The 16,996-nt window shown below is 38.6% G+C and overlaps 1 protein-coding gene across 1 annotated transcript in view; it reads right to left on the reverse strand.

Annotated features, from left to right (window-relative positions):
• Window positions 1–16,996, reverse strand: part of LOC134204059 (uncharacterized) — a 249,619-nt gene that overhangs the window by 34,451 nt on the left and 198,172 nt on the right. Inside the window, 5 exon segments of the mRNA XM_062678883.1 lie at window positions 2,039–2,130; window positions 2,199–2,549; window positions 2,624–2,814; window positions 2,885–3,067; window positions 3,152–3,229. Coding sequence (XP_062534867.1) covers window positions 2,039–2,130; window positions 2,199–2,549; window positions 2,624–2,814; window positions 2,885–3,067; window positions 3,152–3,229 — 895 coding nt within the window.

The following is a 16,996-nucleotide window of genomic DNA, read 5'->3' on the forward strand; positions in this document are numbered from 1 at the left end:
TCGTGAAGATTGCTGTCAGGTATCGGTATGCTTTTCCAGAGTTCTTCTGGATGTCTGTTAGTTTATAGTTGACTGGAAGATTTGTCCACAGAAGATGGTCGAAGGCCAGTAAATCGACCGAAACGTCTGGACAGTCTGGCAATTGTCTGTATTGTATTGCCTGTATTCGCCGAGAAATGATTGATAAAAATCTTAAACTAAAACAGAAATGCATTTTTTTAATCTTTCGAGGGGATCGTACTATTCTACAAAATTGTGGAAAATTTAATTATAAGCATTTTTGCTCTAAAAAACATTTATGTTATCGCATATAGGGGAATGACGGCTTTATCAGGTTTTGTTCTATTATTGTCAGGGGGGGGGGGAAGTGTTATGACTGATTATGTTCAAATTTGGCTAAACATTCTGCATATCAAAGAATATTGTGGCCAAATTTCATAAAACACAAACCCCCCGACAATAATAGAACAAAACCTGCCAAAGCCGTCTTTTCCCCTAGGTAAAGTTTTAAGACAGAATTACTAAATTTGGTGGTCCCGAAATAAAAACAGTTTTAGCGCAAAAATTCAAATTATTTAAAAAAAAACTGTCTTAATATCGCTTTACGGTCTTTAGATTGCGCTTCTTTTGATTACATAAGATGTTATTTTTCTGAGCATTCTACTGCAGTTAGTAGTAAATATTAGTTATTACAGTTAGTAGCAAATATAAGCAAAAAAATCAATCGTGTTCTGAAACTATACATTCAGGCCAATGAAATCCACGATATCTTATCTGTCCATTTTTGTCCACTTTTGTTTGATGATCGTATTTGGTTTTGTATGAAAAATCAGAAATTTCTCGTGAAACACATACACTCCCGGCCAAAAGTTTGGGTTCACCCTCGAAAAATATAGGCAAGAGTTTATGGTCGTATCCCGATCAAGAATGCATAACAAAATTATAACAAGGGGAGTTATTTATTTCAGAAAAATAATGTAACAAAATGTGTTATAAAATTGGCTGGTTAGTTGTTAAAATAACAAAAATTATATCAAAACTCCCTCTAGCCGTAACATAATTATATCAGAGGTTGTTATCTTCATTTCAACATTATAACAACCGTCTACTACCGTCAAAAATCTACTTTCATGGTAATTGCCTACATCACGTATAAAAATGTGGTACGCTACAACGCCAGATTTCCATCCATAATGCAGGCAATTAACTTTGTATGTACTAGCTATTAACATCGAACATTGATTCAAGTTATACTGGAGGTGATTACCTCCGCTTTTTTCTAATATCAAAAAATGTGGGCAATTATTTTGTGTAAATATACATAACTCATGTTATTATAATTTTGATATAAAATAAAACTGGTCGAAGACACAGTTTTATCGAATTATCTAATTATAACACACGTTGTTTTAAATAACAACCATTGATAGAATTGAGTTTTTATATTGTGTTATGTATTCCTGATCGGGATTTTTGCCGTCTTACATCCGATTTCGGGTATTGTTAGCTCGATACAAAGAATATGAGTAGATCTTGCATCACAGGTGCTTTAAACTAACAGTTTTTAATTTTTTGTGTACTTAATTATTACATTAAAATACACATTTAAAATTAGGTTCCATTTCACTTTTCATCTTGAAATTTTGTGGGCTAAATTTTGAGAAAAATCTACATTTTTTTTTACAATGTTATGAAAACTCATATGTGACCACTTTTCCACTTTCCCTTATGCAAATCGTATCAACCATTTCTTTCAGTGTATAGTATAATGTGTACTATGAGGAGAGGGTTCGATGCCCGCTCCAGTCGTGAAATAAGCGATAAGCGAAACATTCTTCACTGGTCTACTGGGTCGGACAGTACCCAGCTTTTTGTTTAAGCTTTTCCTGCTTGTTCTGAGATCTTAGCAGAATTAAGTATGCTCCAAATGTTACACATTTTCTGGTATTCAAATAATATGCATCAAGAAGTAATGTTTTTGTTTAATTTGATGAAGAATTTTAAAACGTAATTCAGAACAATGTCAAAAGGTACTCACATTTAACTATTTCTAGGTCATCTAACAGAATTTTGGTAAGGAATTTGTATTTATTTGTATCTAGAGTTGACGCCACACTGCCGGGACACGTCCTAAAATTCAAAACATGATTTCAGTACTCCACTAATCACCAACAGAAAACAGAAAACATCAAACTCACATATTGGTCTTTCGGATGGTACCGCTACGTCGTTTAATACTGGTGATGACTAACAGATCGTTGAAGAGAAAAAAGCCTCGCTCCTTCCGGGTCGCCTGCCCGGACGGCATAGACACGAGATCGAACAGTAGGAAAGCCCGATCGGGCGTCACCAGGTCGTTCATGCCCTCGATAACGCCCTCCAATTCACGCAGTGCCGTTTCCCGCTGCCCATTCTCGAGGGCTTCCTTCTCCTTGCAGTTGAGAAACATTAGGATATCCTTTACTAATGTTAAAGCTTCTTTTAATGGCCTCTGATCGGGATGATCACTGTCGGTGTTTTTAATCAGTCTTGATAATATTAATTCATAACTAGAGAAGAAGAATGAGAGACGTCATTTGATAAGCTTTGATATAAGATTGATATTGGTTGATATTCAACTAACTTTGGAAACTTTTGTACAGGTTTGATTAGTAAATTGTCGAGAGATAGCTTTCCCTTGTGCTCGCGTGCCATCGCTTCAAGAAATCGTGCGAAGGCTGGACACTTTTGTCGTGTTGTGCGGATTGCATCTTTAGCCCGATTCCAGTTGTTAACGAATGATGTGTATGTGTCCAAAATGACTGGCCTTGAAAACTGGAAGAATGGAAAATATGTCCGAAATGTATTGAAGATGTCTGAGCGTTGGAAGGTAATGATGACTTACCACATCAACGAATGCATCTCCAACTTTTTGCATTGGGTCCCACGCATCTAAACGCCTCCGCAGCTCTTCCAAAAACCTCTCATGGATGTTGAGAATTGCAGGCACCATGAAGAAGATTTCGTCAACGGTTTGAGTATCTACTAGGCCGGCATTTTCTGGTGATTTGAGCTGGTTCAAATATTTCTAAAGAAATCATATTATTATTAAGAAAGCATATAGTTCACATAAATAACTAGCTTAGAATGCCAATCGGAAATTAATCATTACCAACACGATCGTTTGCAACGACTCGACGTAGGATTTTTCCGTGTTGAAAAGTTCCACCACCACGTGTGTCCGTGTGTCCTGCAAAAGAGAAAACAAGGAAAACAAGCAATTAGCAACAATTCTGCCAATCAATTTGCATTACAACTTTGATGACAATGTGGCGTTATTCAATGGAAATAATACTATCCGTAAACTGCACAGCTCGTCGGCAATCGATAGCATAACTGATTGAAAGTGTTCTGCAACAAAGCATGCCTCCAACCAGTGTTCTGCTGCTTGTTTCCTCTACGAGACTGCAGAAGCTGCGATAGACAACCGTTCGTGAACGGCAATGTTGAAGGAAATTCAATTATGTCATCGTGAAAAGCTTTTAACTCAGGATGGGATTTTAATTTACTTATAGGTCCAACTAGCATGTCTATCAGCATTTAGTGTCCCGTAAATCAACGGAATGTTCACCTTTTCGAAACCTCTTTGAAAGGGGGAAGACACAAGTTGAGCAACAATTAGGACTAGCCTGATAAAAATAGATTTATTTGGACACATCTTTATCAACATTGTGATGCCTACAGTGTTGTTTGAAATCTTGGCTATAAAAGCCCAAACTTATTCAAGGTATGACAAAACATAATCTTTTATATACAACATCGTACTGTCAATTGCCGTGCGTTCGACATTAGTTGATTTTGGAATCGATACCCACCTTGTTACAACTAGTGACACACTGCCACATACCGGCGTCGGACACAGATTTGGGCGTTCGTTCAGGATCATCTTCCGAGTCGGAGCAAAGGTTTAGTGGCATCATGGTGTTCCACTAATTGTTGCACTCAGGGTCTATGAATATCCATACATCCGCACGAGGCCGCTAATACTTCCGGTTTATATGATGATTTATTCGCTTCAACTTCAATTGTTTTGCTTATATGAATGTTATTCACGCTAGCTACGGTGTATTCAGGATTTCATACATGCCGTACGACTGCTCATATTTGAGCCGAAAACCTGTTGCTTGTTTCGCAACTTTTTACTCACTAACATTTTATTTGCAATCATCATCCCACATTTCTCGCACGCTTTACTGAGTGATACTAATCATTGTTAAATTGTTACTATTATGGAGAACTCGCTTGGAAGTGAAATAATCTACATGAAAAGTAGGGAAACATCTCTAATTATATGTATTTGAAGTAAGCACATTTGTTCCCTAAAAGGGAATGCTTCGAATACAGCTCCATTTCAATCAAGTTGACGCATTTACATAGGAATAAATTTCCATTTTAAAATTTGATCAACTCTTATTATTATTTTTACTTGAACGCGTGTATAGAGGTGGTATAGTTTCGAATCTTTAACATATACATCATGTCTGACCGTTCACCTTTTGAAACCTTCATCAGTTCATAATAGGGTGACACAATAAATAGTTGAGGAGTTATGTGTCCCAGGGCAGGCATGAGGTCTCAACAAAGAATATTTTGGATAAGGGTAAGGGTATGGGAATGCTAAAAATAAGATTTTGAACATGGAACATCGCAATCAACTTGAAAACGAAGGACTATCCGTTGCCCAAGCTATCATGGAAGTATACCAGCGGAATAAAATGTGCTATTTTCTGACCTTCGAGGTGAACATGGAAGCGTGAAATTCGTTTCTTACTAATTGCCCAAGCACATTCCGTGCTGATGAAGTGTATGCACAATTGCTAGATTCGACGGACCGAACTATAAGCGGGTGCTATGGTCCTCGAAAAATGAGCAAAAATGAAGAGCTGCATGAAATAATTGTACCTAATTCCTACATGGTCCAATTCAACCAGAGGAAATATATCGCTAGTGACAAAGGCAATTGAAATGTATTAGGTAATTAAAAACCTAAAATGTATCATCGCAAATAAGGATGATAGTGTTAATCAAACACGGAACATACAGTCTAAGAGATGAATGTATGTATTATAAAATTAGCAAATAAAATTAGTTTAAAAAAGAAGAGCTGCACGCAGAGCTCTGTGGTAGCAACAAAATGACCATCGATCGGTTAACAATGCCACAATGTCCCTCGTACAGTATTATTAATCGTCACAAAAATGTCATGGAATTGCTGTTGCCAATTTTATAATAACTTTTTTCAATAGCTATGTACGACTCGCATCCTACTCTATATATAAAAATTTGGGATGGGTCGTTTGGCCGAAACCCATTCGGCCGAATGCCACTAGGCCGAACAAACCATTAGTCCGAAACCCATCTGGCCGTACGAGTCATCCGACCGAATAGCTCATTTGTCGAATAGGTTATATGGTCAAATAGGTCATTTAGCCAAATAGGACATTTGGCCGAATAGGATATTTGACCGAACAGATCATTTGGCTGAATAGGTCATTTAACCGAACATGTCTTTTGGCCAAACAAGTTAATTGGCCGAACAGGTTATTCGGCCGAACAGGACATTTGGCCGAACAGGTAATTTGGCCGAATAGATCCTTTGAAAAGTGAGAAATGAGGTGTGAAAAGTGAGGCGTCTCACTTCTCACTATTTATTTCCCATTTCTCACTGTGAAAAGTGGGTAACGCGAAGTGAGAAGAGAGACGTCTTATGTGAGAAATGAGGAGTGAGTAGTGAGACGTCTCACTTCTCATCTCTCACTTCTCACGGTGAAAAGTGAGTAGTGCGACGTGAAAAGTTGGACGTCTCATTACTCACTCAACGCTACTCACTTTTCACACCGAGAAGTATAAGATAAGGAGTGAGGAAGGACCTATTCGGCCTAGAGGTGTATGCCGGTCCGAATATTGTCGGCGTCAGAATTTTGCCCGGCAGCGTTTTTTCTGCATATTTCAAAGATGTTTTCAAGACTTCAACGGAAGATTTTTTTGGAATTAGACAGAAAAATCTGATGAACTTCTTTCGAAAATTCTCTAAGCTTCTTCAAAAGATTCATTTGAAAATTATTTTCGGATTTTCCATGGCAACTACTAAAAAATTTTGGGAATTCTTTGGAATTTTCAAGGAAGCACTTTGGAATTTCTAAAGAAAATTGTTTCAAGTTTCAACAAGAAAATGTTCGGAAAATCCACGAAAAGCTTCTGTTGAGTATTCTTTGAAATTATACAGAAAATTCTTCAAATGTTCAGCGGGAGATTGTTCAAAATGTGGACATCAACATAAAAATTGGATTTCAACGGAAAATAGTTTTTATTTGCATGGGATTTTTTAAAATTTCTTTGGAAAATTCTCCGGAATTTCCATGTTGAATATTACGAAATTTTAACCAAAATTATTCAGAATTTTACGTGATTTTTTAAACTTTTTACGGGAAATCGTTAGGTACACCCAACCAGCGGGTGGTAGATTTTAATACAGTTCTGCAGTGTTGTCCTACACTCAAGGCAACAAATTCTGCTCCTTGATTTTACTCCATCTAAACGATTTTATAGTCTTAACTAAGTAAGTTCAACTAATAGAAGGATATTTGGATTTTCCAAATGTCATGGCAAACTGTCAAAAAACTGCACTCCAGAGCCACAGGAGCGCGCGCGCTGAAAATACACTCCAGTGAAAACACCCCAGTGGAGTAAAATCAAAGAGCAGATTTTTTTGCCCTGAGTGTAGGACAACACTGCAGTTCTGCATAAGAACCTTACAGAAACTGTATAATAATTGGGCATGTTCGAGCGATGACGAAGTACCGGGGTAGAATTTATAAAGCGAGAGAGATACTTTCCAGTTCACGTTTATTTCAAGACTAAAACTATGCACATCAGCGTGTCCTATTTATATTCCACTCTTCCCTATTCTACTTCTAAGAACTTTCTAGAATTGTATTCAATCGTTCTTTGCTAAATCTATTGTGTGCAAGCTCTATTGTATACAAGCTGCTCGCCTATGCATAAAGTGTAACCTTGCTTGAATGTTCTAGAAACGTCAAGAACTATTATTCAATGTTTATAAACAATTTGAGTATCTCGAATGTACGATGGTAAGTAGTATAGAGTAATTTCTGTAATAATTCATTAGTAAACAGTATGTTTTCTTCTTTCTAGATACATTTTATGATGCTCCAGATGCGGAGTAAGGTATGAATGGAAAGGGTAAGTATTTCATGCAATTTTGGTGATGAACTGATGACTTGTTGGGGCCTCGGCATGAGAATGGCATCCACCGGGTCGATGCGAATAAATCACCCCGGTGGATTGCTTATGGCCGCAACATTCCGCCCACCAAATTGCGTATACAATTTAAATAAGAAGCGCTGGACGTGGAAGATGATGATGATGATTATGATGACTACAAACGATAGGTTAAATTTTCCATGGTATTTTGGAAGTGGTGATTGTTGGTTTGGTGACAATGTTACTTGGTGTTGCGATGACGTCAGCGCATCGCTACGTTGATGAAAAGTGATGAGTAGTTGATGATGATCTCTGGGATGTTGGTGCCTGATGTTCCTTGTACCGCCCACCTTGAGCAATTGGCCTGACTTAACTAGTTGAAAGGGAATCCTGTATTGAAGACGGTGATCTGTTCCCCAGACTCTCCTTTGGATGGAAGCGATGACTTGCGTGTTGTGGCTAAGGTGATTGATATCTCATGCCGCCCACCATGCACGAATCATATGCTTTGATGACGTAGCGTTGAACAGAATTTGCTTAGGTTGTTTCTGTAGTGGTGATAATTGCCAATGTGTTGGAGTAGAGGTGTCTACCGATTTCAGTGGCCCGAAGACGACCGTTTTGGTGCATGATTCATTCAGATGAGTGCTTGGTGGTGATGAGAAGCGATTGTCCGTCGTGATGAATGAACGATTGATCTTGCTTCGCAGGGTCTGGCCCTGCGCTCCATTAGCGAATAGATATGCAAAATCTTCAGAGTATATCAATGAATGAAGAAGACGATGGTCGTTCGTGGTTCCATTATGTTGTTGCATTGTAGTAGTTATGTCGTTGAATTGATGAGTAGGCTCCGTTGCTTGAATTTCCGATGAATGTTGCTTGATTGTATGATAAGTGGTTGGATGGGATTGTGGCGAAAACTGTTGCTGGTCTTCACATCTCGATGGTTGCGATGGTTTGATGATGATTTGTGATGAAGGTTGTATTACGATGTCTTCTTGAGTGATGTCTTCTTCTGGCGGTTGGTTGAATGGTGAAACGTGAGAGTTTGCTGTGTTCGCATCCTGAAGGCAGTAATTTTCAACCTTTACGGCAGTTGAAAATCGCTCCAGCGATGTATTGTGGTGCATGGATATGTTGGGGGTTTGAAGGCAAACGTTGTTAGCTGCGTGTTGAGCGTTCGTATGCTTCGGCGGTGAGGATTCCAAGGGTTGCTTGGTTGGTGCGCATTGATGACGGGATCCGATAGTGTTGAACTTCGGATAAAGATGGCATTGTTCGCCCGTGAGTCGTTGAACGGTGGTACTGGATTTCTCTTGATTTGCCATTGAATTCTGGGCCTCTCGAAGAATCCGTTTGATGGTTGCCTTAATCGTGTTTCTTTGTGCGTCAGCTTCGGTTAGCTCCTCGATGATACTGTCCAACTGGTTGTCGTCTTCACAGAAGTCCAGTATTTCATCTTGCAGGGATTTAAATTCCTTCCACCAGCTTTCCAACTGATCCAATTCGGCGGTCAGACTCCCGACAGAGCTTTCGTCGTTCATGTGACTAACTCGGACCTTGATGTCAGCAAACCGAACTTTCAGCATTTCACGTTTCTGTACTACTTGCTCCATTGTTTCACTAACTTCACTTATCTACACTACAATAATCCTGTCTACAGCGCCAATTTAGTGTTCGAGCGATGACGAAGTACCGGGGTAGAATTTATAAAGCGAGAGAGATACTTTCCAGTTCACGTTTATTTCAAGACTAAAACTATGCACATCAGCGTGTCCTATTTATATTCCACTCTTCCCTATTCTACTTCTAAGAACTTTCTAGAATTGTATTCAATCGTTCTTTGCTAAATCTATTGTGTGCAAGCTCTATTGTATACAAGCTGCTCGCCTATGCATAAAGTGTAACCTTGCTTGAATGTTCTAGAAACGTCAAGAACTATTATTCAATGTTTATAAACAATTTGAGTATCTCGAATGTACGATGGTAAGTAGTATAGAGTAATTTCTGTAATAATTCATTAGTAAACAGTATGTTTTCTTCTTTCTAGATACATTTTATGATGCTCCAGATGCGGAGTAAGGTATGAATGGAAAGGGTAAGTATTTCATGCAATTTTGGTGATGAACTGATGACTTGTTGGGGCCTCGGCATGAGAATGGCATCAACCGGGTCGATGCGAATAAATCACCCCGGTGGATTGCTTATGGCCGCAACAGGGCATATACAATTTTTGGAAGATTTTAATACAATCGTTGAATTGAAATTATACAGATTTGTATTATTTTAATACAATTTCTGTATAAAAACCTTACAGATTTGTATCCAGTATTTTGCACTCGATAATGGCGGCCTAGTGAGTTCCCTTATGACATTCAAGAGGTAGAAAATATTTACATATTTCAATTAAAGTAGGCCTTGATTTACTCACAAATACCGGCACTCATTAGGCTTCTAAATAAACAAACAGGTGTCAAACATTTTCCTAATGATTTTCGAAGTTTTCTCGGATGCATTTTTAAAATCCTTTCAATTATATTTTTTAGCATTGTGAACAGCGTTACATTAAAACATTGGAATATACGGAGCATATTTTCCTCGCAACTAAAGTCAGTAGAATATGGTGAAAAGACATTTTTGCTCTGATCTCGTTTAGTTAGTTTTGTTGGGAACTGATCCGAATCTTATCATGCCTTTATTTGTTTTTAGAATATGTTTTACAACCAGCGGACGCCAGATCATTCCACTACATACTATGCACAAGAGCTTCACAAAATTTTCGGACATGCTAAACCAACAGATTTTAAGTAAAGTTGTTGAGGGCACCTATTATTTGAATTGGCACGGGTTGTGATTAATGGAGTCATGAAGAAAAGGACTCCCAAGCTCTCCGCTCTCTGTAGAAAATTAAAAGGATCTCTTACATTGCGGATCCAAATATAAGATTGGCTACAAATAAAATCTAATTACAATGTGGTCAGTTTTCTCCCTTTTACTTAAGCGGATCTTGTAATTTACTTGATATCATCTGTGCGCAAGTATCCCACGCGTGAATGTGACTTTAGTTGGAGTTGGTTTTAGCTAAATTTTTAGGCGGGTTTTCGGGATATACACATTTTTTTTCAACCAACACAGCTTATTATGTAGCAAGCATCCGTCGCATGAAAACCAGTTCCAGAGTTATGTTAAATACAGAGTAAATCAGACTAGGAGTTGAAAAACGTTCAGCGCGATCATTTAGTTTTCACATCAACTCAATTATTGATGGCAAGTTTTCGCATTCCTAATAGGGATACGAGAAATATGTTTGATACTTATTCGTTTGTTCTGGTGAGTGCCAACGTTTTCAATAAATCGAGGCCTACCTTGATTAAAATATATAAATATTTTCTACCTCTTGAATGTCAAAAAGGCACTCTTCGGATCTCACTAGACCGCCATTATCGAGCGCAAAATACTGGATATGCCATGTTTTTATACAAAAATTGTAAGATCTGTTTTTTGGGTGTATTTCAGTGAAAAACAAAAATTCTTTGTCCATAAGAAATTATTCGGAAATTCAATGGAAAGTTATTAAAAAGAGAAAGGGTTATTTGTCCGAAAACCATTTGACGAAAGACATTTGGCCGAATAATACGTTAAGTTGAAAATCATCAAGGGGTCGTTCAATAATGACGTCACCGGTTTTAGGGGGAGGGGGTCTACGATTTCGTAACAGAACATATACTAAGTATACAAAAAAGCGTGACAAAGGGGGGAGGGGGGTCTAGAAATTCCAAAAAGTAGTGGACGTCATAGTTGAATTATCCCCAACCCGAATTTTATTTGACCGAAATAAGAGTTTGGGGAACACGGTTATACAAGGGAAAGCAGTTTGACTAAAAATTCCATTTGGCCAAAGTGACATACAGCCGAATTGGTTATTTGGACGAAAAAGCTCTTTTCTCTAACACGTCGTTTGACCGAATAGGTTATAAGGCCGAAAATGTCGTTCAGCCGAAATGTTTGTTTGACAAAAAGGGCCATTTAGTCGAAAATGTCATTTGGCTTGCCATAAGACGAGTTTGTACAATCCCATTTAATTCCACCACTTAATTGTACCTTGACAGATACGTATTTCGACCTCAACGGTAATGTCGTCTTCAGTGTCTCGTACTTGACTCGACTCAATAAAATTAATATAAAATTAATATAATGGGATTGTACAAACTCGTCTTATGACAAGTGAAGACATTACTAAAAAGCTTAAAATAATTTTCTTAATGTCATTTAGTCCAATGGCCAAATGTTGATTACTGAACAGTTAAAAATACCCGCCCGTTTGGCCAAAGAATCTTTTCATTTGACCGAAAAACGGCCATTTCGGCCAAACAACTTTTTGACCAAACAATTTTTGAGGCCAAATGGCCAGTCGGCCGAACAATATTGTCGTATGTCCATTTCAGACAAATAAAATTGTCGACCAGATGGGTCTTGATCTAATGGTTTGTTTGGCCGAATAACATATTCGGCTATACAACTTTCGGCCTTGTGTCTATCGGCCGAATGGCCCTACCTGTCGTTTGGCCGAAAGTCAGAAATAACAGGTTAGGCCAAAAGATATCTAGCCAAATTTCGTTAGACCGAACTAAACGTTTGTTTCGGTATTGGGTCGAAAATGGTTTGAACGACAATAACAATAACGGAAAGTGACAAACAGCCGAAAGGCTCATTCGGCCAAATAGGTAATTTGACAGAAAAATACTCATACTCATGCTTCCCTAATGTAGACGTGTACTATACACATGTGGAAGTGTTGGCTTGGAAATGGATTGCGAGTGATTTGACTATGCGTCCAATTTGGGAATCTCGAGCTCGTTCAGTAGCCGCTAGGTTGCGAAGGCCGACGGAGGTCCTTCGTAGCTTAGTTGGTTAAAGTACCGGTCTAGCGTACTGTAGGGTCATGGGTTTCGAGTCCCATCGAAGGGAAAGTGGTTACCTCCAATACATTTTCCATCAATATCTTCCACATAACGTACATATTCACATATGAGTTTTCATAACATTGTAAATCAGAAAAAGTTGTTGTAAAAGTTTAGTTGGCTCGAAATGTCATTTGGCCGAAATGGTCGTTTGGCCAAAATAGTCATTTGACCGACCAGATCATTTGGCAGACAATGCCGTTTGGTAGAAATAATGCCCTTTCTGCAAAACAAACATTTCAGTCAAACGGCATTTTCTGTCAAATAACCTATTCAGCCAATCTGCGTTCTTGGCAAAACGACCAATTCAGCCGAACGACACTTGCCAAATGACCAAATTGCCAAACAGGGGGGAGTTATGAAAGTTAATGAGTTATGAGTTATGTTGTTAGTTATGAAAAGGCAATATCTAACCTAGTTTGAAAGCATCAAAGTAAGCTTGATAGGAACAGCAACGTAGAGCCACCAAAATATCAATCAAAGCAAACGTGATACTTTGCCAATAGTCAAAGACATGTGGTCAACCATCACGGAATAGAGTGACAGTTTTCCATCAGACTTCCGCTTGCCCAGTAGCATGATAATTTCCACAGATCCCATCAGCATCCGAAAAAAATTCTCATTAGAATCTGAAATAATAATGAATTCCTTTCACAATCATCGAAGTATTCCAACCAAAATCCAGAAGAATCCACACTGGATCCTTTCGGTATCGTGAAGGGATTCCCTTGGAAATCCCTAAAACATTTCCGTCGGATTCACTAGAACATTCCCGTTCAATTTCCTGGAATATTCCTGGAAGTCAAAATTCGAAGAGGATGGAAGATATTCATAAGATTCTCATTGGAAACCCTGGAATATTCCTGCCGGAATCACTGGTGGATTCACTTCAGAATCCCTGGAGGTTCCCTTCGATATGCTTGGAAGATTCCCGTCGAAATCTCTGGAGAAATGTTGCATTATTATTTTTTATTTGAATTTATGAAATATGCCAAAATTTCCATTGTGACCCGTCACATATTGTCCTTTCAGTGTACAGGACAAAGCCTAGCGCTACTATTATTAGACGCAATGCCATACGCTATCAATTGACGACGTTGTAGCAATTATCGGCTGGTAAACAAACATACTTTGATACTATGGGCTATAGCAGAAAGCATATGCTTGAGAAAAAAAGAATATGAATGAGTGTGATTGATCCGCAATTGATTTAGGTGGTTGAACCGTATTAATCTCTAAGATTAATAAAGTGGTAAAATGTTCGAGACATTTTGAAAAGAAGCTCAAACTTAAACGAGAGAAAATAGATGAAGGGGCTAGACCCCTTCACCGATTTTATTGTTCTGTGCGGTAGAAATGACAACCAATCAGTGCCTGTTTTGTCGTGTTTCTGCTCATTAAGCAGATAGTTCGCGCGGGCCAGGCTTTGTGCGGAAAGCAAAACGATCGGCCGGTCACCGAAATTTTCTGCTGCTTTGTGCGGAAAGCAAAGTGATCGGTCGGTCACCGAAATTTTCTGCTGCTTTGTGCGGAAAGCAAAGTGATCGGTCGGTCACCGAAATTGTGTCCACAGCCAGTTGTGTCGATAATTAAAATAATTAGCTTTCGTTCGATATATTCGAGCTATACACGGCAGACCGTTTACCAAAACGAACCCCGCCACACTCCCTACCCCATATATTCAACATTCCATTCTGATTTCTCGTGGAAGTGCAGATGACTCGTCGGCTTCTATCAAAGCGAGTATCACGTGAACAATTTCCTACCTATTCCTTAATTGACCTGCATTCGGACACGACCGGCGCTGGTATTCACCAGTTCTTACACATTGAAAATGATGTTAGTCCCAAACTTCATCTGTAGGTTCTCTATGTAATTACAGCTGACCTGGCACTAATGGAGTAGCAACTATGGGCGGTCAATCATGCTTATGCTCATGCTCATGTTCATGCTCAAATTGGCTTATTCGGCCAAATGACCTATTCGGCTATATAAGTAAATTCGGCTAAATGACGTTTGGCCTAATGGCCTGTTGGCCTGACCGAATGGAATATTCGGCCAAACAATTTTCGGCCTAGTGGCCTTCGGCCGAACGGTATTCGGCCAAACGGCCGTTCCCCATAAAAATGAGCTTGCATTTCCTTTGAAGCAATGTAAATCAAGAACAGATGGACCAATTAGCATAATTTATTAACGGTTCGATTTTTTTAGGAAGGACAGTGTTTATATAAAGAACAAGACCAGAATTTGCTCTGGAATATTTGCGAAATCACGAAAAAGCAAAAAAGTTTGTGAGTAGTGAGGTAATTTAAAACGATTGTACATAAATCGATCAAGAGTGCGGTGCTGCAATATTGGACACTTATATAGCAGATCTGCCGGTCTCGAGCATCGCAAGGTCCAATCTGATAGTTATTGATAAAGCGAAATAATAAAAATGTAAAGGAATGTTTTTTACGGCAAAAATACGGCAGATTACAGTGCGCTTGACATGTAGTGCGTACTCCGGAAGAAAGACCAGCAAAAGTCATGTTTATCAGAGAACCTTGAAGAGAATGTGATAAACTTCCCATGGAAGTTTTCACAAAATGTTCGTTTGGATTTTTTTAAATTATTTTTCATGGGGTATACTATGAACTGTACACGGGAAAATCTTTGGAACTTCCAAGAAACTGTTCCAAATTTTGACTTGATATTGCTCAGAATTTCCACGGAAAGGTGTCAATGCCCCTGTAGAGGATGTATTAATGACAAGAAGAATAGAGGTCCTAATAGCGGACACTACTTCAACATCTCAAAATAAGAATGTACTTTTGACGCTTGAGTGAAGGCAGATGACTACTGAGTAGCTTCCCTTTGGTTCAAGATTTTCTAACAATTCTGTATAAGATATAAGCTCACAAACAAATATTGTTAGAAAACCTTGCAAAATTGTAAGGTCTCATACAATATTTGTAAAAAAAATTTAGCATTTTCGCATATGCCCAGTTCTTTTACAGGTTTTGGAAGTTTCTTATACAGAATTATTAGAAAATCTAACTATCACCGGTTTTGTGCAGTTTTGAGAAACGTCTAGTACTGAGCAATATCCTACGCAGTTTCTTGCATTCCTACGAAATCTGATACGCAAAATCAACAAACATTATTCTCATTATTCTCATGATATCAGATCTGCAACAAATGGCATCTAACTTTCCTGCATGTTTTTCCTGAACCACCCTATCTTATGTACCAACTCAGTGATAGCAACACATGCGAAGTCAAATATTCAATATATACACAGCTGCTGAGTTTTCCACCATCTATGTGGAAGCCAAACGCCAGAATGAAGAACTATTTGTACACGAGAGCAGAAAATTCAACATCAACAAATATCTATCCCTTATTGCCGATCATTGGAATCACATAGTTTTTTTTTTCGCACACGCATTTTCACCTCACGACTGTTTCGGAGTAAACATTTTGAATTTTAATGGCACTTCCAATACAGACCAATCGTCGATAGGTATGCGATTTTCATTGCATTAGATTTTTTCTCACACCATGCAGGAAATTTGCATTCCATTTCCCAGCTTGCTGGCTAGGATTAGCAAAAACTAAATTCCTCTGGACTCCAATTACACTTAATTGTTTCATTCGTACTAATTCGTATACACCCATTTTACACTTGACATTTTCACACGTTTAATCCGACAAATTTATGAGGGTATTTCACTCGTTCTAGTCAACATTTTTGGCTTCTCACATTCGTTCGGCTTTCCCGACAATGAAAAACAAACACTCTCGTTTCGATTATTTAATGAAAACTGCGTTGTACCACCAGAAGAAGCTACTATTTTCCTATCGGTGGTCCATCAGTTTTCCTCCCCGAGAAGAGAGCGAAAGAGCGCGAAAGGAAAATCTTAAGGTAAACCCTCTCTCTATAGTATGGTCATGGGAGAAGCATCCAGTAAGCTGAACCTTGAACGGTCGAGAAAGTAAAATCGCTCTCTGTGCGTGGAAAACATGTGGAAACTGTCAACGTAGAGGTGTAGAGCATCGTGTTTCCCGTGGTTCGCTTTACAATAGCTTAAATGATATGTTGCCTCACATTTCATAATAGGAAAAAAAGGGATGAAAAGTGGCCAAATTTTATGCATTGGTATCGATTATATATAATATCTATGTACATGTGTCATTTTAAGGTGCTTTTTGTGGATTCAACAAAGGTATTTATTATTATAAGCTAATCGTAGATGATTTTTTAAGCACGAGTTGCCGATTTGGATAAATACTATGAGTGTTTTGAGCAGGGCTGACAATAGTCATTCTCGTCGCATGAAGAAAGCGAAAAAAAATTAGTCTTCGTCATAACATTGCACGACGCAACACCTATTCGTTTTCTTCGCGCCGCATGCGTACCAGGACGATAGTCGCGCAGCCAAAAGTTATGACGATTTTCGTCGTCACTTCTTCACACAATTGATTGCACGTCATTATAGACGGACTGGTTAAAAACATAATAGCGTCTCAAATAAACAAATAGTAGGAACTTTGGTAACATAAATGTATCGAAGACATCCATAACGCTTTCAAACGTTGCTTCAAATTCATTATTACAAAGGATTAGTAAAAATCTTCGCATGGCAGCTGCCGCTTGAAGAATAACGGTATGAAGACTTCGTTCTTCGATGTCGTCATGACGATTTGGTTGCACGACGAAAGCTAACGTCGTGCGCGTCATTGACGATGTGTAGAGTAGCAATGAAGACACTGCAACTCGTCGCTACTGT

The sequence above is a fragment of the Armigeres subalbatus genome, unplaced genomic scaffold (genome assembly GCF_024139115.2).
Source record: "Armigeres subalbatus isolate Guangzhou_Male unplaced genomic scaffold, GZ_Asu_2 Contig377, whole genome shotgun sequence".
In the NCBI taxonomy this organism is placed as follows: domain Eukaryota; kingdom Metazoa; phylum Arthropoda; class Insecta; order Diptera; family Culicidae; genus Armigeres; species Armigeres subalbatus.